The following is a 25,670-nucleotide window of genomic DNA, read 5'->3' as shown; positions in this document are numbered from 1 at the left end:
AGCATAAAATGATAAAAATCATACAGCATAGTATTCTATTATTATTTAATGTTTTGAAAATATATATAGAGGTCAAAACGTGTATGCACTCACCAATCTCGCAGAAAAGATGACGTGGTGCTTTCCTTTATGAGCAATTATTTTTGAAGGACTCTTTTGCACAATGGTAAATCCCGATTCAATTACATTAAATATATTATCGGCTGAAAAGTTACGCTCTAAGAGGTCGAAGTAATGATAAACGTTCTCTCTGTTAAAACCTCTTGCTCTCGCCATTGAGGTTCCTTCAGGTTTCAGGAGTGAAAGATGAGGATTTCTCTTCAAAAATGCGTAGAACCATTTTTTACCAGCAATTTTTTTCTCTATATTGAAGTAATTTTTTTTATTGGATCAAAGGGGAAAATCTTAAAAGTGTAGACTTATGGGCCTGTAATTTGATCCTCACTTTCCGGAAAATGGTTGGGAGTTTCGGTCGTTTCAATTACGAAACCGTGGGCCGAGGTAGATCGGAGAAGCGATCGTCCATTGGGGTTGGTAGTGGAACAGTTCCAGGCACTGTGTTTACAGTTGAGGTCATCTGCAACTATTGTCGGAGAGTCGGAATGAAACAGGCAGGGCAGATTTAGTTGGAAAACACTCTCAGGTGGGGGAACGTATGTCGAAATAATTCGAACACGCGGATAAGGATGGCTACTCCACCGCCCGCCTGGATGACACAGTCATTTCGGAGGACTTCTAGCGTTCCAGAAGAGAATTTTTAATGATTTAGACATTAGAGGTTGCGTTCGCGGAGGGCTGGGTGGCGAACGGCTGGAGTGCCGTTGCCAGTTGGGCGAGGAGAGGCTGCATTACCACCGGCTGGTACCCCGGCGGCTGTCATCCTCCCAGACACCGTTCCTCCGAAGAACGACAAACCTTCGCCCAAGAAGACGAAAGTCTTCAGGCCACTGTCATCGTCCGACTCGGAATCCGAGATTTTGGTCGATGCTCCTCCAACTCCTGCGGCCTCGTGTCACTCCCGCCCCCGTACCCGCGCGTAAGCGTAAAAACCGCCTCTTCGGCGGAATCCTCTGATTCCGAGAGTAACAACTCTCAGAGCGAGGTTTCCGTCGAAAAGACGGTTCCCATTCACGTACGTGACCACACTGTATGGCCCGCACTACAGAAGAAGGTCGCCGGTGATGACATCCGCTACCGGCAAGCCAAAAACACCTCCCTGGGCGTTCGGATCATCCCCGAACGTGTCCAGGACCACCGTACAATCACTAAACTTCTCGAGAAGAAAAACATCCCATGTAACACCCATCAACTGCCCGATGATAGGCAACTTGTTGTTATCATCCGCGGTGTTAACCAGGCCGTATCGGAGGATCAGGTTTGCTCTGAACTGGTCAACAAAGGCCTCCCTATTGTCAAGGTGCATCGCATGCGCCGTGGCGAAAACATCTGGTCGCTCATGTCGGTGCACCTGCACCGAACGGAGGTGGCCAAGTCGATCTTCGATGTCCACGTTGTTGCGGGCCTTTCCGTAACGGTGGAGCCGAAGAGGAAATCTGCCGTCGTTCCACAGTGTGGCCGATGCCTAAAGTTCGGCCACACAAACAATTACTGTTCTGCCAACTTCGTGTGCAGTTTCTGCGCACACAGTCACATCTCTGCTGAATGCCGCAAGAAATCTGTGGACGGCGCCAAGCCACGCTGTGCCAACTGTGGCGGTGAACACCGCGCCACATACCGCGGGTGTCCGAAGGCACCCCAACCCAAAAAGTCTCCGGCCCTCAAAAAGGCCACCCCAACACCCCGAGTGGTCAAACCGGTGACACTTGGTGTTTCGTATGCCCAGGCGGCCTCCGCTGCACCGCAATCTGCTCCCCAGGTCGTACCGGCTCCTCCGGCCGAGTTCCCCCAAATGAGAGTGTTTCCCAACTCAATCTACCCTCCCTGTTTCAGTCCGACTCCCCGACGATAGTTGCAGGCGATCTCAACTGCAAACACACAGCGTGGAACTGTTCCACCACCAACTCCAACGGGCGATCGCTTCTTGGTTCTGCCCTTACCCACGGATTCGTCATTGAAACGACTGAAACTCCGAACCATTTTCCGGACATTGAGGATCAAACTCCAGATATCCTTACTGTCTTTCTCTGCAAGAATATCCCGTTTACGGTCGACATTGTCAATCATGCTGCTCTTTCCTCTGACCACAATCCGGTTATGATGGAAACCCGGTCTGATTTTGACCAATCCGACCCCCTCCGGAAGAAAACAAATTGGCTTCACTACCAGTTTCTTCTGGAGAAGTCAGTCGTTCGTTGCAGTGTTCTGAACACCCCCGCTGACATTGATGCGGAAGTTTTCAAACTTTCGAAAAACATCAATGCAGCAATAGACCGTGCGACCACGCTTGTACCCGTTCGCCGTGCCCGTTCCAGACTTCCTCTGGACGCTGTGATCCTTGTCAAAAGGAAAAATTGTTTTCGTAAACGATGGCAGCGTTCCAGAACTTAAGGCAGAATACAACGCCTTAAATCGGCAACTCCAAGCTCGGCTGCGTGAAATCAGAAGCGCTTCGTTTCACGATTTCGTAGCCGAGGTCGAATCCAACCCCAGACGAGTGTGAAAAGTCGTAAAGTCCATTCGTGGTGCCCGCACGAGATATCCGCCCATTCAACACAATGGAACCCAACTCACCCTCGACGCCGACAAAGCCGAAACATTCGCTGAATCTTTGGAAGCCCAGTGCTCGCCCAATCCAAGCGACCCCCAATTCGCGGCTGAATACCGCGACATTTCAGAGAACATCGATGCCATGGTCCTTCCCGTTCCAAATCAAAATATCCGTCACACTTCTCCGAATGAAATCTCCGATTTCATTCGTCTCCTTAAAAACCGTAAGTGTCCAGGTCCTGATTCGATACCGGATCATGCCCTGAAACTCCTCCCACCCCTCCACATCACGATGTTGACTAACATACTCAACGCCATCCTTCGTCTCCAACACTTGGAGCTTGGAAACAAGCCACCGTGATTTTCATTCCCAAGGCTGGCAACCTGCCAACCTTACCACCAGTTACCGACCCATCAGTCTCCTGTCTACCCTGAGCAAAGTCGCCGAGAGCGTCATACGTTCTCGGATCGACGATCATGTATCAGCTCGCAACCTGATCCCGAATGATCAGTTCGAGTTCAGACTTGCACACGGCACCGGTCGTCAGCTTCTGCGGGTAACCGAGACCATCGCCGATCTTCGCAACCAAGGGAAACATGTATGGGTATACCGAAGAATACCCCCCTTTCTTCACCGCGACTTCGGTTAACTATTTCGCATGGTAATGATCTTTTTTAGACCGTGTGAATCGGACACTTGCCTCCGCGATCCTGCATCAGGAGGCGTCTTGCAAGATTTTCCATTCTCTCGTCTAAAAAAAAAAAAAAAAATTTCTGTATCATTCGCGAACAAATGCTCGCACACAGAATGTCCGGACGCGGTAAAGGCGATAAGGTTAAAGGAAAGGCAAGTCTTACCGGTCTTTAGTTCCCAATCGGACGAATTCCTCGTCTTCTTCGCAATGGTAATTACGTCGAACGTGTTGGTGCCGGTGCTCATGTTTATTTGGCAGTCGTCATGGAATATTTGGCTGCCGAAGTTTTGGAATTGGCAGGCAACGTCGCCCGTGACAACAAGAAGACAGATATCATCCCCAGACATTTACAATTAACAAATACAATCACAACGGCCCTTCTCAGGGCCACAAATCGCATTTTTCCGAAAAGAATTTAGAATTTATTTATGCATCGAACAAGTTATTATAAACAGTAAGTAACAGTTTAAACTATTGTTTGATTATACTATTTTTGTTTGTAAACAAATTAATAAAATTATTATTATTCATATAATTCATAAAGCCCATTTAATAGAGACCCAATCTGCTATAGTTGGTCTAGCCATTGATCTAGCAGCTTTTGATATAGTGTATGCTATATCCGAGCGAGTAGTACAGGCTAAATACATAAGGGAACCTACAGCGGAACGATACGGAATGGTACCATCAAGATCGCCATTGTTAGCTTCGTTCAGTTGGTGGTTTTCAACAGGTGTCTTTGATGGAATACCCACCGATGAAACCACCATCGACATATTTGGCAACAATTAACTTTCCTGAATTTTCTTTTCCCTTCTGAACGTAAATACATCTGTCGTTGATTGAGTAAAGTGGTTTTTCACCATAAACGAACGAAACCTTTCGTTCCAGCATCGTGAAGATTGCCTCAAGCCGTACAGTGACCTCTTTAGACGACGGACTCTGCCTGTGTGCGATTAATTAAAAATGCAGCCGTATCACATGCGTAATCCCAAAACGATTTTGGTAGCTTGCTTACTGAAAGCATAGAACGAGCTAACTCAACAACATGACGATTTGATTGTTCTGAAACACCGTTTTGCTGAGGTGTATCCGGACACGTTAAGTTGAGTTCGATACCTCGTTTCCGTTCATGTTCATGCACGCTGGTACCATAAAGTTCGCCTGAACGAAAAACATTTACTTTACGACCAGTAGTGTCACATTCGTTCAGAAACGTTTCTAAATGGGTGGAAACTTCTGATTTTTGTTTCATGAAAAATATCCGAATATAGCACGAATAATCGTCTTTAAACACTGCGATACTAGATCTAAATCCCTGAATCGAGTTAATGGACGTCGGACCATTTACATCCGAATTGATCAGTTTGCCCACACTATGAGGTCGATCATGACGGGCATGGAATGATTTTCTATGTGATAATGACTTCGTTTCCATGCTTGGTAGTCTGACGAACGGAGAGAAGCTGACGGCCAACGTAGGAAACATACCAAACGTTACTTAGAACTGCTGGCGACCACAAATTTCCAATAAGCACCTCAATATTGACGGTGCCACATCCATAAGCAAGAATCATTTCTTTATTTGCAATTTCGACAGGTTGAGGGACCGAAAATTTCTCGAATGTTGTGAAATGCTTTTTATTAACAGTCATGTGATGCGATGCACCAGAGTCAGAGATCCAGTCTTCAGCTAAAACGGAGTCAGTGTTGGCTGTAAGACCATTAGCGAGAAACGTACTCTGTTTAACGCTATTTTTCAAACTGGAATCGGTATTCTTACTATTACCATTGGTTACAGCAGCCCTTTTCTCGGAAGCTATACGCTTGCGACAATTCGCGACAATATGACCGTATTTCTTACAGTAGTGATATTGACGTCTTTCTTTCCTCTCAAAATTAAATTGTTTGATTTTATAGTTGACTTGTTTACCTTTATAGTTCTTCGTTTGACTATTCGACTTTACCTGGAAAGCGCTAGATGTCTGAGGCAGGGCCGTTGCTAGCGAACTTTCAATCAAATTTTCAACCAGAAGATTTGTCGTTTGTTCTATCTCAGGAACACGATACCAAGTCGAACGATAAAACTGATATTCGGGACCAAGTGTTTTAAAAATACGATGATGGAGCAACAAGATTGGAATTATAGGATTGGGGTTCTTTTTTGGCAACTCTTGAAGAATATCATCAAACACGTTTGACAGTCGTGACATTTATTTAGTATTGTAATATATATTAATCATATATTTATTATTAATTTATATTAATCTATTTACAATCAGTAAATTCGGTATATATATGAGATCACAAGTGCAGTCCTGTTCCATGCAAAATAATTTGCACACGAACTGAATGTTTATTTGTGGTTAATGCTGCTCTTAAAAACATAAACAAAATAACATTTTATCAATTTTTTTGTTTTAAAAATTATATCATTAAACTTTATTACAAACATAAAGAATTTTTAAGTTGCGTATGTTACACATTTTTTCTAACGTAACCGAAACGCAAATCGTCCACATTAAAATATATATTTACATTATTTAGTTTAAACCGAATAAATCGAAACTCTCGCACGCACCTACGTCCCTAAACCAAAATGTCTTTCAGCCCTTACCTCAACCTAAATTTAGTGTGAATATATATTTTAACCCCTGTTCTCCACCAACATATCATTCTAGTACTGCGACAACTTCAAAAGACCTCAAAACGTAAGGTAATTAATATATTTAAAAAGTTTGTTGAAAAATCTAATCTGAATATATATTTTACCCCCTGTTCTCCTCCAACATAGAATTCTGGCAATGCGACACCTTCATAAGATCTCCAACTGTAAGGTAATTAATATATTTAAAAAGTTTTTTGAAGAATCTAATCTGAATATATATTTTAACCCCTGTGCTCCTCCCACATACAATTCTAACACTGTCATTTTATGAGGAAAGGATATAAAACGAATCAGAAATATAAATATAAAAGGCCAGTCTCACATTTACTGTTAACTAATTTTGCTTTGTATGATACCGATTGTGTGCTTTTAAGTATAATATTACAATCGTTCAGTTATGTATTGCAAAAATATAAATTTTCATTAGTATTAATAACTAACCATTATATAAAATTATTTTGATAACTTTAATAACTAATATTGATTTTTTGTTTTCAGCATTTAACCACAAAACTAAAAAGCTTCCCACCAAATTAAAAGATCCTTAGGACAAATGAGAAATTAAAACAACATGTCATTTTATGAGGAAAGGATATAAAACGAATCAGAAATATAAATATAAAAGGCTGTAAACTAATTTTGCTTTGTATGATACCGATTGTGTGCTTTTAAGTATAATATTACAATCGTTCAGTTATGTATTGCAAAAATATAAATTTTCATTGGGATTAATAACTATTATATAAAATTAAATTTCAAATCAGAAATGTAAATATGTTCAAAATTGTTGTGTATGTGTATAGTATATGTATGGTGGGCAATTATTTTTGGTTATTTAAATATTATCAGTTATCACAAGTTACCTCCAAGGTTTCTTTTTTGTTTTAAATGTAATCATAATGGGTATCAATCTAAAATATTTGTCACTCACAATAAGTTAGTATATAAATTATACTACTATATTTTTAACTTAACTATTATAATAAATTATTCTAATAAATTGAATAATATTGATTTTTCGTTTTCAGCATTTAACCAAGAAACTAAAAAACTTCCCACCAAGTTGTAAGTTCCTTAGGACAAATAACAAATTAAACTGAGATGTTATTTTGTGAGGAAAGGAAATGAAATGAATCTGAAACGTAAATATAAAAGGTCAGTCTCACATTTACTATAAGCCAATTTTGCATAGTATTATACCAATCTTATAAATTTTAACCGCTCAAAATTGTTGTGCATTTGTATTAATAGAAATTTATATATTGGAAAATTATTTTTGGTTATTTAAATATGATCAGATATCACAAGTTACCTCCAAAGTGTCTTTTCTGTTTTAAATATTGTCACAATTGGTATATAAGTTATATTATACTAAATTGTAGCGAGCAGCGGGCTAAGCAACAGCGCGCCAGAAAATTCGGGGCGTCCCATCTCTGCCGACAAACGCTGAGTGCAGCGCATAAAGTTCCAGACTCGATCGAGATCGAATATCCTAGAACAACCGGCTGAGGATGTAAACGCACGCTTGACCAACAGCAGAGCCAGAGAGAGTCACACTAGCAAGCGTAATAACGGGCCATTGGAAATAAATAACCATAAGGGGGTTGAAAATAAATATCAGTGCCGTAGATATAAATAGCTAAAAGTAGTGTGTGTTAGTTTTTAAGTAATTGTAAATATAGTTTAGTTTAATTTAGTATCGGTTTTTAATTTTCACACTGTCCGAACCCTTGAAATTGTTACAATATTTTTTAACTTCATTATTTTATAAAATTATTCTAAAAAAATAGATAACATTTAATCAAGAAACTAAAAAGTTTCTCATCAAATTGTAAGTTCCTTAGGACATATGAAAATTAAACTGACATACAATGAGAGAAAATTAAATAAATTTGAACATATAATCTAATAATTTTAAAATTTTCATCATATTAAAATCAATATTACAAATTTTAACTGTTCAAAAATGGTTATGTAAGTGCTCTGTAAAAATATATATAATGAGTAATTATTTTTATCATTTAAAGACGCAATAAATAACTATATAAATTATACTATATTCTTTAATTTATCTATACATATAAATAAAATTGGAGTGTCTGGTTGTAATATTGAAATACCCGTTTTTTACTACAAGCATATGAATATAAATATGATACATACACCAAAATAACATTTTTAACAATTTTTGTCTCTCTGTCTGTTTGTTCCGGCTAATCTCTGAAGTGGCTGGACCGATTTTGACGGGTTATTGGCAGGTAGCCGATGTAATAAGGAATAACGTAGGCTACTTTTATTTTAGAAAAATTCTCTTATTTTATTGATAGGTATCTTTTATAATTCCATCGATCCGTTCTTCTTATCTCATCTTATCTTAATTCAAAATATTTTGTCATATTTTTAGTGCTTTTCATTTTTACCTTTAAGTAATAATTATAAATAATTATAAATTACAATACATTTGTGTTCAATATTCAGATTTACATTGAAATTGATAAATTATTTATAGGTTATTTCATTTAGATAGTAACACAGATAGTTGTTTTTTTCTAATATTTAGTTATGCCTAAAAGAAAGTCAAATCTCTCTAAAAACATGAGAAAGGCCAAAAGCCAAAGATTGCGACGTGAAAATGAATCTGAACAAGATAGGCAAAGTCGTCTTACAAATTGCAGATTACGGATGTCCATGTGTAGGTCGAATGAGAGTATTTCTGAGAGGAATGAACGATTACAATTAGATAGAACACGTCATTCACTGTTAAGGACTCAAGAATCTTTGAAATCTCGAGATCACAGTCTAGAAAACGATCGTATTCAACACGCTATCTCACGAAGCCTAGAATCGAACGATTCAAGAGAGCAGCGATTGGAAAAGTACGCTTGAACTCCATTCAACTGTCACTGGGCAGCAATTATTTAATCAATACTTAGTTGACGTAAAATCGAAACAGAACGGCTTATTTTTATACCGTACGAAGTCGCGGGTACAGCTGGTTTAAAATAAACATATTATGAACTGAATTATTGAATTACAAACAATAAAATACAACTACAATTTGAGTTAGTAATGCAATATAAGAAATAACTTACCTAAAACAAAAATTCCAATACATTTTAATTCGTTGGCTCTATTCCATCCTTCAGGAATTTTCGGATAGAAAACAAACGCGCAATATTTAAAATACTGCACTGCGATTGGTCAAAAAATACATCAGCAGATCTAGTTAAATAACCATTACCAACTGTCATACCAATATTATAAACAACATATCATATTTAGAAAACGAGTGTAACATCTGGGACATTCGGCTGTTTCTATTTGATCCTTTTCACTTGACGCGCATGACTTTTACGTAACAAACAAATTGCTAGGAATGTTTTATATTTGTTTCTTACCCATTCCCATCGTAGGGAACACGTGATTTTCTTTTTTTTTTGTTTAGAAGTTATGACAACATTATAACAATATGACTTTTAGTCATTAGTAGATTTCATTAATATTGGTTTCAGTTTTCTATTTCATATAGAAATGAATTTGATATATAAGATATATATTTTATTGGTTATAAGAGTGCTATTTGTGTTTTGTCTGACAGATATTTCATATCCCAATTTTCTATTTGTTGAATTAACAAAAAAATATTGTGATATGGGTGCAATTTTCTCAGGTATATTTATTAGTTCGATAATATTAACTCTATTTTTGGTAAGTATAAATGAATACAAATGAGGTTTTAAATTAATTCAAAATGTTTTAGCTGCGTAATATGAGTACGTCAGTGATGCCATATATTTTTTTAATATCCTTTAGTTTGGCCCTACTGTTGAAAGACAACAAACACTTTTATGTGATACAGAAAAGGCTTATATCTAACAACCCCTATTTTTTATTATATATTTATTTACCAACTATTTATTTTAAAAGGATTTTGTATATGCCACTTCAAGGAGTGAAAGTATGTTTTGTGCACTCTTTCATTCTCACAGCAACTAGTAAGTATGTAGTTAATTAAAATATTTCTGATTGTCAAACTTAAACACTCTTTTAGTTTAAAAAAAAATACAGTTTTTAATATAATTTAATAGTTTCTTTGCCAAATCTTCAAAATACTAAAATTCTTTTGATTTTAATCTCTAACATACCACTACAGGATTACTGTTGAAATATTTTATTTCTCTTTTCTTATTCACAATTGTTTTATTTTTGCCAATCACTTTCATTTATCTGGCACCAAGTTGTTTAACATTTTGTCATACTGTCATACTCACTGTTAAATATTCATGTACCTTCTACCTTTCATGATCAAAGGATTTGTTTATTTGTGTAATCATGGACGTGTGGTTCCAAATTTTTTTCGTCCTCTTGTAAAATAACATTGGCAAAGTTGCAATGGCATACATTTTTATTTTCAAAATGGCATACTTTATTTGAAATTATGTTTATTCTCATTCAAAATTTTAGTTTAAATTGAAAACGCGCAGAAGAACTTCAGCCTCTTTTTCTTTTATTTCTTTTACTTAACAAGGAAAATTAAATAAAATTTATGTCTCGTAATACAAACAATATCCAATAACAAAGTTATTATTGTGCACTCTTCTATATTGTTAATCTCGAAAATAACATCCACGTAACGATACCAAACAGAAGGTTTGTGTTTGGAAGCATCAATCGCTTTTTGTTCAAACTTTCCAACAAAGAAATTGGCGATCACAGAACTAAGAGGATTGTCCATTGCTTCAGTAAGATACTTATGGAAAAGGTCCACTATATCTGGAGGGAATATTTCTGATATCACGTTGACTGGAACTTTAATGAAAAGTGACACAACGTTGAAACTAAACACTCCCTTCTTGGTGTTGCAATTTCTTTGTCACTGAGTATGTATATATACACACCTCTAATATAACGAATTTGGTTACTCCACTGTGGCGTTGTGAGTTATAAAAAATTGAACACAGTATATGCATAATTTTATTATTTTACATTTCATAAATGTATAGATAGCACCATGTTACACAATTTTATTATTATGTTATGGTTTTTTATTATTTTGTCATTTTAGATGTTTTTTTTTTGATGGAGTCGCAATTTTCATTTGGTGGACTTTACAGGAATTTCCTAATCTTACTTTGGAATCTGGTAAGTCCTAATCTATAAGCTTAATTTAATTAATAATATACATTTACATATACATTAATAAGGATGTCCTAGAGAGAAAGATTGATATGAAAGACAGTAGGGAAGAACTGTTTTATGGGTTTTCTTTAAATATTCGTTTTTTCTAATTGAAAAAACTCGAAAAAAATCAAATAGTGTAAAACTGTTTTATGTATTAACATATTTAACATTTGTTTTCAAAATTGTATGTGAATCTTTGGACAAATTTTTTTTTCTGATAATATATACAACAATTGTAAAGTGTCACAATTGCTACAGTTCTTTACTGGGGGACGTAAAGTCGTTCCTTAGTTATCCGCGGTGTTCTTGCCTCTAAGACACATATATTTTCGTATGTGTATTGTAATTTAATATGAAGTATTTCTTTTAATTTACTTAATTAATTCAACCTAACAAATTAAATGGTTTATTAGTAAATACTTTAATACATGGTATTTAAATTTGCCAGAAAATTAAATAATCGTAAACGAATAAAAATTAAATTCGATAATTTTTTCATCAAAGTTCAAAGAATTACTCAGATTCTGGTCGCATCTTTTTGGTAACAAAACAATTGGATATCTCTCTTCCTTTTTCATAGTTGCTCAAATCTCTTTCCAGGATTATTTTGATGAAAACAATTATTGTACAAGAAAGCGCAGCATCTTTGGCTAAATTCACATGCTGTTTAAACACCCAAATCTAACAAGCGATGAAACGAGATTGTTCGAACATAAAAATTGTGTTTAAGTCTATATATAGATTTGGATATTTCTCAAACAACTCCTAACCTAGATGCACAGACTTGATAAATAGTTTTATTATTATGCTGCACACAACTTACACTTTTATGCATTACTTTTTAATTTATTTATAATTCATAAAACATTCTTTATATTTTAGCAAGTATTCTAACTTTAATTTTGGTGAAAAATCCAGTCAATATTATGGTCGAAGCAAATGTGGGAGCTCAACGAGGAATGTTAACAAACACATTAGAATTCGAAGTACTCATAAGTACTATAAAAGGATTTGCCACTCTACATATATTGAAGTACGCAAATCAGACATGGGAGGAAATCCTACTTGACCTTTTTAAGGATGTTTGTTTTTGTAAGTTATAGCTATTCATATTATACCAGTTTGTGTCCAAATTCGTATACCTTCTGGACGTCGCAATATTATTTGTATGTATATATTTAGACGGTATGTATATTCAAACACTCAGTATATCTATATGCGTATACTCACGGTCGAAATAACAGAAAGGATCCAATTCAAAATTTAATAGAGTTGGGTTCTTTTTCTGTACGTTTTAGGTTCACAATCAAGAATCCCTAACTGTTTTTTTGGAAGAATCATTTTAGATCTTTCATATTATATAAACCGACTTAAAGTATATGTTGGCATCTTGATTTTATTTCTATATATAATATTTGATAGAGGTGTGATTAAAAAAATAGTCCTAAAATCGATTGTTACTTGAAGACGCTTAAATTAAATGTAATAAGAAATTAAGTGTATTATAAAAATTACATTAAATTAAAATTTTGAAGAAATTGTCATTTTATAGTAGTTTTCAGTTGAAAATTCACAAGCTGTCGAGATTTGAAAAGTATCATAATTAGCAATTTTTGGTTTTGCTATTATACAAAATGATGATGATTTGGTTTAATAATTAATTTAACGGGTATAAATGTGTTAACTTATCTATAGAAATAGTAGTTCGTTGGCATTTTGTTAAATTTATTAAAGTTTCGTTCTAATATTGAACAGAATTGTTCATACAGTGTAACGCTAATTGGTACTTTACAAATGGGATTTCCGATTGCAATGTGAATTGTATTATTATCAACTTCTATTTGCTGTTCATTCACAGAAAGTCCGTGGACAATTAAATAGACGTAAAATAGTCCAACACATGGATTTTCATTAAAATGTTGCGTGTATTAAAAAATAGTATTCTATTTTTTTCAAGAATATTCAGATTAGGTGCATCTGTATTAGGATTTAGTTTATCTGCAAATAATATCATAATCGAATTTTCTTATTCGTCCCAAGGCCCCCCACACCACTTTTAAATTTGGTCCCTTCAAGCTAAATAAATGACGATTGTAAAAGTTTATGATATGTTACTGTTATAAATCTTTATTCATATAAATACCGGTGAAAGTAACGTGTACTAATACTATTCATAAATTTAAATTCTACTACAACAATGCTGTAGTTTATTTTATGTTCGTTTAGTGTCATAATTGGAAACACAATTTTATATAATTAACAGTTGAATAAATTAATTGTCTTGTTATTTTCGTAAATATTTTTATAAATTTCCGATAATAGACGAGTAATCCCTAAAAATTCATTTAATTATTTAGTAGTTTTTTAACAGTTATTGCAGTTATGGGATTTAATTTAATTAGTATGTAGAGTATATCATATTACTTGTCTATACGAAACGGATCATTTTGTATTCCTCTTAAAATATTGTTCATAACATTGAAAAATAGAGGAACTATTTTAAGACTAAATGGCATTGTTACGAATTTATAATGACTTTTTTCTAGGGAGACAGCGATTTTTTATGTATCTACCAAGAGTATGCATATTTTCGCCTTTTTGAGTTGTACACTTAAACGTATATTTTACGAAAGTAGGAAAAGATCATTTATTCAAAATAATTTCCATTGATAACAATACAACTTCCCTATTTTTCCGGCAATTTGTGAATCTTTGCCTCTTTCGAGGCAAACAAATCAGTCATCGAGCCATTTTACACATATTCGTAGTCGGTGAAGCGTCGCTCAGCCAACGCGTGTGTTATCGAAAAAAATAAATGATAATCAGATGTAGTCAAGTCTTAGGAATAGGCCGCAGGAGAAAGAATTTCTCAACCAAATGTTTCAATTGCAACGGTGCGTTGTCATGCGGCAAAATGACTTTGTGCTGCCTTTTTTGACAGTCTGGTCTTTTTTGACGCAAAATAGATAATATCCTTCTGGTTCCTCCAATCACAGAGCCTGGAGATACCCATGATCCTCTACGCTTAGAATTCTCAAAATAGATTCACTTTTCGTCTCCAGTATCAATCCAATGAAGAAATCACTTTCTTTTGTACTAGGGAAGTAGCATCTCACAAATGGTTTTTCGGTTCTTCTGCTGCATTTCCCTCAGTTCATGTGGAACTTATTTTTTACAATCTTTTGAATCTTTCCCATAGCTTTGAAATGTCCGGAAATGGTTTCTTGAGTCACATTTAGATAATCCGCGAGTTGTTGCGTTGGTCGGCCAACCACGTTCTTCGTTTCTAATATCAAAATCACCACTTTTGAATTTTCTACTCTTTACACTATGTTTGACTAAGAACCTGGTCGCCGTAAGCTTCCCCAAGCATTCGATGCGATTCTGCAGCAGTTTTCTTCAAATGGTAACAAAAAACCAATGCTGACTGCATATCGCTATTTTTAGACACAAAATTCGACATGATTAACTTTGTAAAAAGACATGTTGCGGGTATGAAATTTGAATTCTTTCAAGTTCTAAATATTCCACAGACATAACCAAAACAAAGAAACTCAATTCACAGCTTAATTGAATTTTCCTAGCGCTTCTTTCTTTTTAGGTATCACCCAGATAGGGGATGAACAGGGAGATTCTAATGGTTTGATGGTCCCTTGTTTTAGAATATTCTTAAATTGGGTTTGTACTTCATGTTTGTGAATATAAGGTTTTCTTATATATAGGTTTCTTTTCTTTATTCTATTCTTTACTGAATAACTGTTGTTTGAATCAAATGTAAATGAAATATTTTAAAAATATATATAATTTGGGTTTTAGGTAATTATTATTAACGAATTATTTAATATCGAAATTATTTAATATTTTCATCAAAATTGGGTGGTTTTGTATCAGTGTTAAAGAATTCTAAATTATTTTTTATCTATTACGTTTATTTTAGCATATTAGCATTATGCGCCGTACTATTGCAATTTCGGAGTACAAAAAATTTCGTAGATCTTGTGTGATCAGTGCCATGGTAAACTGACACTTCAGTTAACTGTTTGTTAAGAAGACCAAAAGAATATTCTGTAACTGGGTTAATTTCTGAGATAAACTCTACATTGGTAGGTATAAAACAATAACCCTCTAGACCCCCTAAACTAGACATGTTTGTATAGCTTGTTGTAAACAAACATTTTTCTTGTATTTTTACTTCTATTGAATGCACAGGGAAATGTTTATCTAGGTATTGATTAAGTATCTATATATTTTAAAAATAGTGTTATAACATTACCTAACAAAAATTATTTTTAAAAAATATTAAATTTTATTTTATAAGTAAGGAGCAAAGTATCGATCGCACTTACGAATTGGAATACAAACAGCAATTCGCATATATTACATATATACATATATCTATATTGCGACGTTTCTATGTGTGAACGTATATAATACTCTTATTTATTTTCTCTAGCTCTTATAGCCGGCTATTTGTTGGCGAAATTTATAATAATTATATACAAAATTTCCAATCGTGAATTAATTTGTGTCATGATGACAAACTTTGCCATGCCTTTAATTATACAATATGTTAACGAAATAGCATACTTAAATGGAACAATTGTGTTTTTGGTCATAGGATTTTTACTAAACAGACAAAGAAGAACTTTCTCCAGCGAGTTGACCGAAGCACACGATTATTTATTTTGCATGATAGATTTCATTTGTTGTGTATACATAATAATGGTGATTGGAATGACGTTGCCAATGTATTACAGAATAACTCATTACTCACTGCACCCAATTACTCTCAAGAACGTCTTATTGTCCTTCCTCGTTTACCCGCTTTTGACTATCAGCCGATATGTCAGTGTATTTTTTTGCTGGCCGCTTCTATATTTTTTAGGTAGGTACATAATAAACTCATTAATAGTTATTATGTTAATATGTTTGAAAACAGGCTATAAATATACATGGAGAGATATGATAGTAGTTGGATGGTCTAGCATGTCAGACCTACTTCAAATGGCACTTTTGCTAATTGTTTCTGATATAAGATTAGAATATTTTCGTAACTGCGATATTGTACTTATAACATATAGTATGCAATACGTATTATCAAACATTATAAATTCTTCATTGATCCCTTATGTTGTTACACTTTTAAAAGACAAAACAATGGAAGGAATAAATAAATTAAATATGCATAACTGTGGAAAGCATATTATGGAAATAAACAAATGCAAAATTGATATTGCAAAAAGAAAACAGTAAATATAAATTTATGCACATTGGCTAATTTGAGATGGAAAGTCGTCCAACATTTTATTTTATTTTAATCAATAATGGTTCAAAAGATAGAGAATAAGATGCTTGCTATAACATATTTTTTAGTCAAAAGTAATATATAGTTAAACAATAAAAAAATATTTTCATAGTACTGATGAATATTTGTTTTGGGCTGACAAAAAGTGGAGCAAATAATTTGTAATTAGTATTTCAATTAATTCTACACTAATATATTGTAAAATTCCCATTACTATGAATAACTTCCAAACACTTTTTTTTCATGGAAAGCAATATTTGATCAATAATATTTGGATCCATATTTTGCCAGGCATTCTTTTTTTATGAATCCAATTAATTTTCATCTGTCACTTTCACCTACATTTTTGGAATCAAGAAGGAAAAATATACCACGTATTATTCAACTGAAAAAGTGTCAAGTTGTAATTAACTAATCAATATCAATTATTGTACTTTTATGATATTTTTTAAAAATATTTTAAAATATAAGAATATAAACAAAACGACTAATACAATTTAGAATACACGTTAAGTTAATTAATTTTTGAAAATCAACAATTACAACGATTGAGTGCTTTTACTCAAAAGACACTCGTCTAGGCCGTGGATGATTTGATGTCTTTAACATTTTATTCTATGGTTCGCTTTATCAGAAAAAATAAATATATTTTAAAATTTTATTTCTCATATTTTTATAATAACGGCCTTAATATTTTTTTTCATTTTTGACTACAAACTATATTATAGCATACTCCTGTTGGATGGTAATTTCATTATCTATTGTTCAATAGAATAGAGTTTCCATTTTAAATGTGTCTCAGTTTATGTAGGATTAAATCAATTTAAAACTTTAGGAATCCTGGTCCTGTAAATTGGGAAGTAGTAGAAAAATGGATAGAATTTAATAGCTCACCAAAAAAAAAGATGCTGTGAATGACGAGGAAGGTAACACGGCAAAGCCTAAGTCCACGTACAGTTATGAACTTCTACTGAGGTACGGTATTATTTTTAATGAAATCTATGAGTATTAAATTTTAAACAAAAAATTATTAATTATTATATAAATATATTGAATATTCATCACCAGACTTAAATCAAGACGATGAAGCATTTTGGCATTCATACGATTTTTATATATTAACTAATGCCATCGACCTAATAATTTTAATGACACTGTTGTACGTAATTGTTTATTATTATATCGTAATACCGTGATATTTAACGTTAATTAACGTAGATTAACGTTTTCGAGAGAGTGCTTTCATGTAACATACATCACTACGTTTTCATAAAGACAATATGATGTTTTTTAATAGTTCCTCATCTGATGAGTTGAAGTATGAACTAGAAGACTGTTTTATTATCATTACGCTATAGTAAAAACGAAGGTGAAATAGAGTGTAAAAAAGGAGTCAAGGTATCTTTTCATTATTCAATGAAGGAATTAGATTAGGAGCATATTGGAAGTGGATCTCAAATGTAATTTTGAGTATTTAGAGAGAAGACTGGATAGTAAAAATAATTTACGAACCATACGCTTGCACACATCCAGTACACGACAGAGCTACTCCCTGAGGTGGAAACGTTTTAAGAGAAACGAATGGCAGCGCTACAATAACGAAATGACTCAGTACTGATTGACGGCAACATTTGATGCCATTATGGCTACTTGGATCATGCTGTAAAAATATTTAACAATATTTTATATAAAATATATTGACGCAATCAATTTAGAACAAAGATTATTAAGGAATATTGTATTTCTCTTTAACAGGATAAGACGTATTGAGAGACCAAAGAATTTTAGTGAAGTGAAAAAGATGATACTGAAAGAATGTATAAAGTTACATTGGTGCAATCTAAATTTTATTGTAAACTTAAGGTGTCTACTGACTTTTACAGCTACAAATTGAGATATAACAAAATTAGACAGAAAAAAAGAGAAAATTGATTCGTATATAACAGAGGTGACCAACCTGTGACTCGTGAGCCAACTTTTCATTCCAGAATTATCAAGAGAAGTAAAATAAATGAGTTTAATTTTTAATATTTAAATTCACTACATATATTTTGTACTTTTATTTAAGTTTTGAATAAATATAATTTCTGCAAATTTTTTAATACCTTTCTTGCATATCTTTTAAATACGTATTTAATTGCGGCTCGCGAAACATTTCAAATTTTGAAAATGACACGGACTATCAAGAAGCTTGGCCACCCCTGGTATATAATATAAACAATTTAAGTTTTAAAATAAAATAAATTTTTATTTTGTATAAATTCAGTACTTTTCTCTGTGATGTAATAATCGTAATTATTAATTATGATTCGTTGTATAATAAGAATTAAATGTGATTTCGCCATAATTTTAGATATTCAAGATTACGAGTTCTAAATGCTCTGGAAATGTCATACCGTCAACAATACGAAAAAAGATTGTGTACTCCGCCAGTTTCTATTACACTACAGAATTTCGTCAACAATACAAGAAACATGTCAAAATCTCAAATGATAAAAGTCGAAAATATCCTTAAACTTTTTGAAAAAAGGTTAAATTATAATAGGAAACACAAATAGAGGTCTTCGAGGGTTTTCTTTTCATTTTTTTATTATAGAATAGAGATGATAATTAACTGAATAAATAACATAAAAGAGTTAACATCATTAAAAGTAAATGCATATACAGTATTGGCAGAAAGTAGAGCAACTTTTTTAAAATTCGAATAATTTTTGTCCTGGTTATTATATTAAAAATTAACTTCCCTTTATAATTTTTACAATTGCGTAGTTAAACGATAAAGAAATAAATAGTTTAATTTTACTGATGATTATTTGTTATGGGGTGGCAAAAAGTAGAATAACTTATGCTATTATTTAAGTTTTATTACTACAATTAGTATACTAATTAAATCTACACTAATATATAATACACTAAATATAAATTCCAAAAACTTTCAAACACATTTTTTTTCATGGAAAGCAACGTATGGTCAATAATATTTGACTCCATATTTTGCCAGGGCTCCTGCAAAACCGCCAATGAATCTTGCTGATTACTATTCTCTTTGTGTCTTATTTTTTCGTTCACTATCTCCCATAACAAATTCAACTCTGACTCGCCTGTTCTTCTCTGATAGTAGTGTTGGTATTCTCGCACGAAGACCCCCTTTTAGTAATCTATCTCTTACGGTTCTTAGAGAAACATTAATTCCAAGTTGTGGCTCAAGTAGACCTTTTATTTTGCTGGAAGACAGGAAAGCATCTTTTTTGAAGAAGGATGAAATTTGTTTATCCTGAAATGTATTTTTTTTTCTTGGCCTTCCAGTTTTATTTTTTCCTTTCACATCACCAAATCTAAAAAATTGTTGTAAAGCACGAATTAAAATCAAGTGATATTGACTTTTCTCCCATCGGATTGAAAGGACGATGCGATCCATGATTTTAATTCGGAAACTAATTTCTTTCCACGAGGCATTACATTAACTCAGTTTTCTTTGGTGTATACTGTAAAATTAAACCTTATTGTGGATTTTGTAGAGATTAGTGATATTTAGACAAAAGTTGCTCTAATTTATGTCAACCGAATATTTAGTTTTTTGATTCAATATGTTTGTGTACAGTGTGTTCATACTTGATATAAATTATATTAGAATGCATATACAGGGCGGTAGCAAGTTATATATTTTTAAAGTTGCTCTCCTTTTTGCCAGTACTGTATATATACAGAATTGGAAAATTTTTAATTACATATAGGGTAATAATAAGAGAAAAATAAACAAAGCAATGTAATCTTCCAGTACTATATATTTGATTTAATTTAATGTTTTTTAGCATATTATCAGAAGATTGTTATTACATCTATTCGATTTACTTGATATGGATAGAAAATTACGTAAGCCAAAAAATCTTTGGAGAGCCTTTCTTTACACAGTCAAGAGATCATGTACATTTAAATTTATTTGCATGGTTGTGTACATTTATTTATTTCTTTATCTTTTCTTTAGAGTCTCTCATTTTTTTGAGATTTAACTAACATCAATTATTCTTGGAACGATTGATATTTTCTTAAGTTTTACGGCTTCAAGTAGACACGGGTATATGGATGCGATAAAAAGGAACCTTATGTGAGAATTTAATAGTACATAATCTGTAAATAGGTCTGACTATAATATAATTTTCAGGTCATTTACACTGTATAACATTATTGTTTGGATCATATCTATATTAAAACTGACATTGGATATATGCAACAATAGAATTCTTTCTACTTTTCTTAGAATATTGTTATTAATAATTATAATTATTAGACTTTGTGGAAATACTTGTAGAATTGTGTTCGCAAGTTTTCCTAAATTTGAAGATTTTGTACGATATAAAATACATGACAACTTAATGTACCTCTACACACTGGGACAGGTTTCAATTAGACTGATGCATTAAAATATGTTATACAATTCTCACTTTCAGACTTACATTAAAGGAAATGATGAAAATACGTTCTGTTGAAAATTTTCTTGTTAAAGATGCTAGAATCGAAAGATCACTAATTAAAACTTTAAATAGATATAAACAAGAAGTTATGGAAAAAATGGCCTTATTAGTCAAACATCATCCTTGGGTCTTAGTAACAGTAAAAACTAAATATGCTATGTATAGAACGTTGCAAAACACGAAGAGAAATATTGATGAAATGAAGGATACTGGAAGAGTTGATGAATCGGAATATTTAAAATTAATGAATTCGTATGAAGATCAACTGCTGTTCTTAAATAAATTTGAGAAACGAATTTATCCACAAACGGCGGAAGAAATATTTAGTAAAGTGCCTTGGATAAACATTTTGGATTCTAATACTAAAAATTATTTATTGAAAAATGTTGAGACTCAATTCTATCTACCACTGGATGTTATATACTCTGAAGGAGATAAGCCCATTGGAGTTTACATTATTGCTTTAGGTAAATTTTAATATTATAATGTGTATTGTATTGTATTTAAGGAAAATGCCAATGATTTTTAAATATGAATTAATTATAGAGTGTTTTGCTGATAAGGAAGTTCCAATATTTTAATAACATCATCTCGACCTACAATACATTTCCTCAAATCATACAATTTAACACACCACGGTCGTTATTTAGCTCCGGCAATGGTTAAATTCTTCTGTTGTTAGATTTTTTTGCGTCGATTGAAGATCTGTTCGACAGATACACGCATGTATAAGAAAGGCTCTATAACATTATTTCTTTCCTTGGTAGTTGAAACTACAGCATGTGTAAACTAAGAATATCTTAGATTCACGTATAATACCTTTTTGCCTATGATTGATTATTAATTGAGTCTATCACCTTTTCTTTATATTATTTTACATGATAGAAAAGGCTTGGAATTCTTTGGGTTTCTTCAGCATCCACATTTCCATCCTATCGAAGTAGCAGTTATAATTAAGTTAGTCGTTTGGATATTTGAAAGGTAATTATTTGCCTAGTTTAGGTAATTTTTGTTATTTCTTCCAGTGACGTTTGTTCGATGTTTGAATTAAATACCATACCGGTACAACTTGCATAACCGGAGGCGATTTCACACATTTAAAGTTTTGAGTTCTAATATACATATATAAAATTAAAAAAAATTAAAAAAAAACCTACCTTTTGAATAAATAGGAGTTAATGTACGAAATTTTTCTCCTATACCAATGTTTTGTTTACCAGGATTTTTTCCGCTCTCTGTTAATTCATCATATAAAATAAAATTTTGTGTTAATTTTGTAATATTTTAATATTTTAATATTTTATGACTGCTTTTTTCACAATTTATGTACAGTCATAAGCAGAATGGCATTACCACTTTCCAAACAAAATCGCTTGCGACCCGCTCTCGCTAAGCCCCGCCCAGAACCCCAAAAAAAATAACCATAAAACCCAGGTAGACGTAACAAAGGGTCAATGGTACCAGGTCAAAATATTTACTTCTGTCGATTATATAATAAGTATTTCATATTTTTAGAAATATTTCTTTAATCTTGAAAAAACTTAGTTTTTGCAAATTATTATCTCAGGTAGGCATAAATTAAATAAAATAGCCCTATTTATAAAAACTAATAAAAATGTATAAAATTATTTCGCTTTTTTGAGAATTCAAATACTATTGTTTTTTAGTATTTATTATAAATATTTTAAAATATAGTCATACTTTTTAGTTGTAAGCAATTGGGATAATAAATTATTATGCGGTCATTGGTCATGATTTCACTCTATTCAGGGAATTGAATAAAACGACTCCTTCTAATTATATAGCGGCTACTTTTTTACGCTTTACGTTATATTAGCAACCACTACTGCCATTCGTAATTGAGTATCTGAATAGTAGGAACATAACTCAGACTGACCGATTCATATTTAAAATATATATAACTCAACAATTTTTAGAGAATCACTGTTAGACGGTGGATCCGAAATTATTCAACAGAAAATCGTATAACCCATGCAGGTCCAGGCGAACTGATTGTTCTGCCATCCAGAGCAAATTCTGGTCATTATTTGGACGTTCTTAATAACGTTATGTTGCCGTCCGTTCGTACACTTTACCCGGCCGATGATATGGAGGTAATTAATTTTGTTGACGACAATTGCCCCATTCAATGAGCTCGTATTGTGAGAGAGTGGTTTGCGGCCCACAGAGAGATAAACAGAATACCATGGCCTCCTAGGTCACCGGATCTTAACCCAATCGAAAACCTTTGGGGGCTCATGATGCAGATGTGGGAGAACCACAACGAACGAACGCCTGGAGACCTGTATCAGCATTGCCTCCACATATGGGAAGGTTTGCGAAGACGGAACTATTGTCACAATATTGTTAATTTAATGAGGGATCGTTTTGAAGCCGTAATAGCCGCTGATGGCGGCTACACACGTTTTTAATTTTATTTATATTATTAATATATTTATTTAATAAAACTATATAATAAATAACTATATATTTTGCTTTATATTTAATTATTTTATTTCATCTATTAATATCAAAAATAAATGCACAAAATATATTGTAAATCATACGATGTAAATTTATAAATAATAAATTTATAATAATATAATTATACATCTACTCCAAAAACTTTAAATTTACAGAAGTATTCTACAATTATTGCGTTAAGATGGTCACACAAAATGTTACTTACCTACTAAAATACAAATAAATGTAAATTTTGGGATAATTTATGCGAGCCCGCTTGTTCAGGTCGCAAACGAAACTCGACCTTAGGGTGGTAATGCCATTCTGCTGATGACTGTATTTTAGGTAATGCTCGAGTTACATATACTCCCAACTCAGAAGTATTAGAAGCTTTAAATGTACATGGAGAGTTACCAGTTGTAGAATTAACACCAAATATGAATTTCAAAATGAATTCCGAGCACGTTATTATGAAAGATTTTTCGTTTGGGGAGATGGGTGTTCTAACTGGGCGACATTATAACTCAAGAGTAATGGTAGAAACTCCGTGTATGTGCTATTTCTTACCTTTAGGATGTTTTCATACAATTTTTGAGAACAATTCGAGTCCCTATAATAAGTATAACATTTTTTAAGTCTATTTTTTAAGTGTCTTATAATAATTTTTAGCATGGAAGCTGCTATGTGGAAACATGCGACAACTATGATTGCTTATCAATTACTGATGGAGAGTCGAGCATTTACGTCAACTAAAGAAGAAATATTTGAATTAGTTGATAGAGCTTTTATTCCCAATTTAAAAGATTACAAAATTTTTGTAGTGCATAGTGATATAGAAGAACTTTTGTTAATTGAAGGGATAATATTAGATATCCCACGGAACAAAATATATATCGCTCCTTGTTGCATTCCTAGGTATATTATTTATATATGCATGATATTTAATCGTATCTATTAAAAATATATAAAAAATCTTTAAGAAATGTAGAAAAAATTGCTTTATCCAAAAGTCATCTTTTGAGGCATGTTTCTAATATTTTCACCAAAATGATGATTATACCTGCTAGAGATATAAAACAAGCAGATCTTATGAAATCTGAAGAACGGATTTCAGAAATTTGGAGTAGAACTTCTGGAAGGTATTTTTGATAATTACTTTAAAAATTTATTAATGTCCTCTCTGATTCTCTAGATATTTATATCAAAGTTTAACCAATATTATTGAGTCACCACAGGAAGATATAGACATAAATGATTTAGAAGTACAAGTAAAAGAAGATGTTGACGTAAGTAAATTGTGTACTAAATATTTAAATACTCTGTATTAATATGTAAATTTCAGGAATACAATTTGCCTGGTACCAAACGTACAACTTGGAAACTTAGAAAGAGTAAATATTATAGAGATATGAGACTTTCCAAGATTCAAGAAAAATATAAATATGAGGAAAATTAGACAGACATTTTTTTATAAATCTTGAATAAAAGTGAATAAATTTTAAAAATAAATTATCTTGTTTAAAAATTAATTTTCAATACACATTCAAATGGTTTTTAGAAACACCACGGGAATATAAGCTGTAATGTAAAATATTTTAATTAATGAGTGTAATCATCAAATTAGAAGAAAGAATAAACTAAAAACAATCTCTCTAATTCTCTAGATATTTATATCAAAGTTTAACCAATATTACTGAGTCACTACAGGAAGATATAAATGATAGATAAATGATGTAATAGAAGATGTTGATGTAAGTAAACTGTTAAGCAAATATTTAAATATTCTTCATTAACATTCAATTTGTTTAGGGATGCGATTTGCCTGGTACCAAACGTATGCCTTGGAAATTCGGAAAGAATAAATATTATAGAGATATGAGAGTACCCAGGACACATAAAAGAATAAAAATATTGTATGACGTAAAGTAGACAGACATTCTTTTATAAAGATTGTGTAAAAGTTTAGAAATTATTTATAAGTTATCTTGTTTAAAAATAAATATTCAATATAGTTTCAAATGACAATTCAAACTACGTTTTACTACCATTTTAAAATAATAATGAATGATAGTTCGATAGTTTACTTTAATCCCATTTCCCACAATCTATATTCACATGTAGTTACTGTTAGAATGTGGACTAAATTCCGCAATGGACTTTATTCCTGTTGTTTGGATACGAAATAAAGGTGATAGACAATATCAATTATTATTTTCTTT

At 32.6% G+C, this 25,670-nt stretch overlaps 1 protein-coding gene and 1 long non-coding RNA gene across 2 annotated transcripts; both read left to right on the top strand.

Annotated features, from left to right (window-relative positions):
- The first annotated feature begins 11,105 nt into the window (after positions 1 to 11,105).
- LOC126266027 (uncharacterized) lies at positions 11,106 to 25,069 on the top strand. Its single transcript, XM_049969305.1, has 8 exons — positions 11,106 to 11,172; positions 12,094 to 12,303; positions 23,797 to 24,070; positions 24,121 to 24,366; positions 24,432 to 24,590; positions 24,644 to 24,737; positions 24,794 to 24,938; positions 25,010 to 25,069. The coding sequence occupies exons 2-7, from the start codon at positions 12,138 to 12,140 to the stop codon at positions 24,905 to 24,907; spliced, it is 1,053 nt and encodes a 350-aa protein (XP_049825262.1). The 5' UTR covers positions 11,106 to 11,172; positions 12,094 to 12,137; the 3' UTR covers positions 24,908 to 24,938; positions 25,010 to 25,069.
- On the top strand, positions 16,352 to 18,465 carry LOC126266056 (uncharacterized). Its single transcript, XR_007548532.1, has 3 exons — positions 16,352 to 16,460; positions 17,352 to 17,491; positions 17,814 to 18,465. It is a non-coding gene; the product is annotated as an uncharacterized LOC126266056 (long non-coding RNA).
- Positions 25,070 to 25,670: the final 601 nt, after the last annotated feature.

This window comes from Aethina tumida, chromosome 6, assembly GCF_024364675.1.
Source record: "Aethina tumida isolate Nest 87 chromosome 6, icAetTumi1.1, whole genome shotgun sequence".
Classification (NCBI taxonomy): Eukaryota; Metazoa; Arthropoda; class Insecta; order Coleoptera; family Nitidulidae; genus Aethina; species Aethina tumida.
The sequence above is the reverse complement of the archived record's forward strand: the minus strand, read 5'-3'. Positions and strand labels throughout refer to the sequence as shown.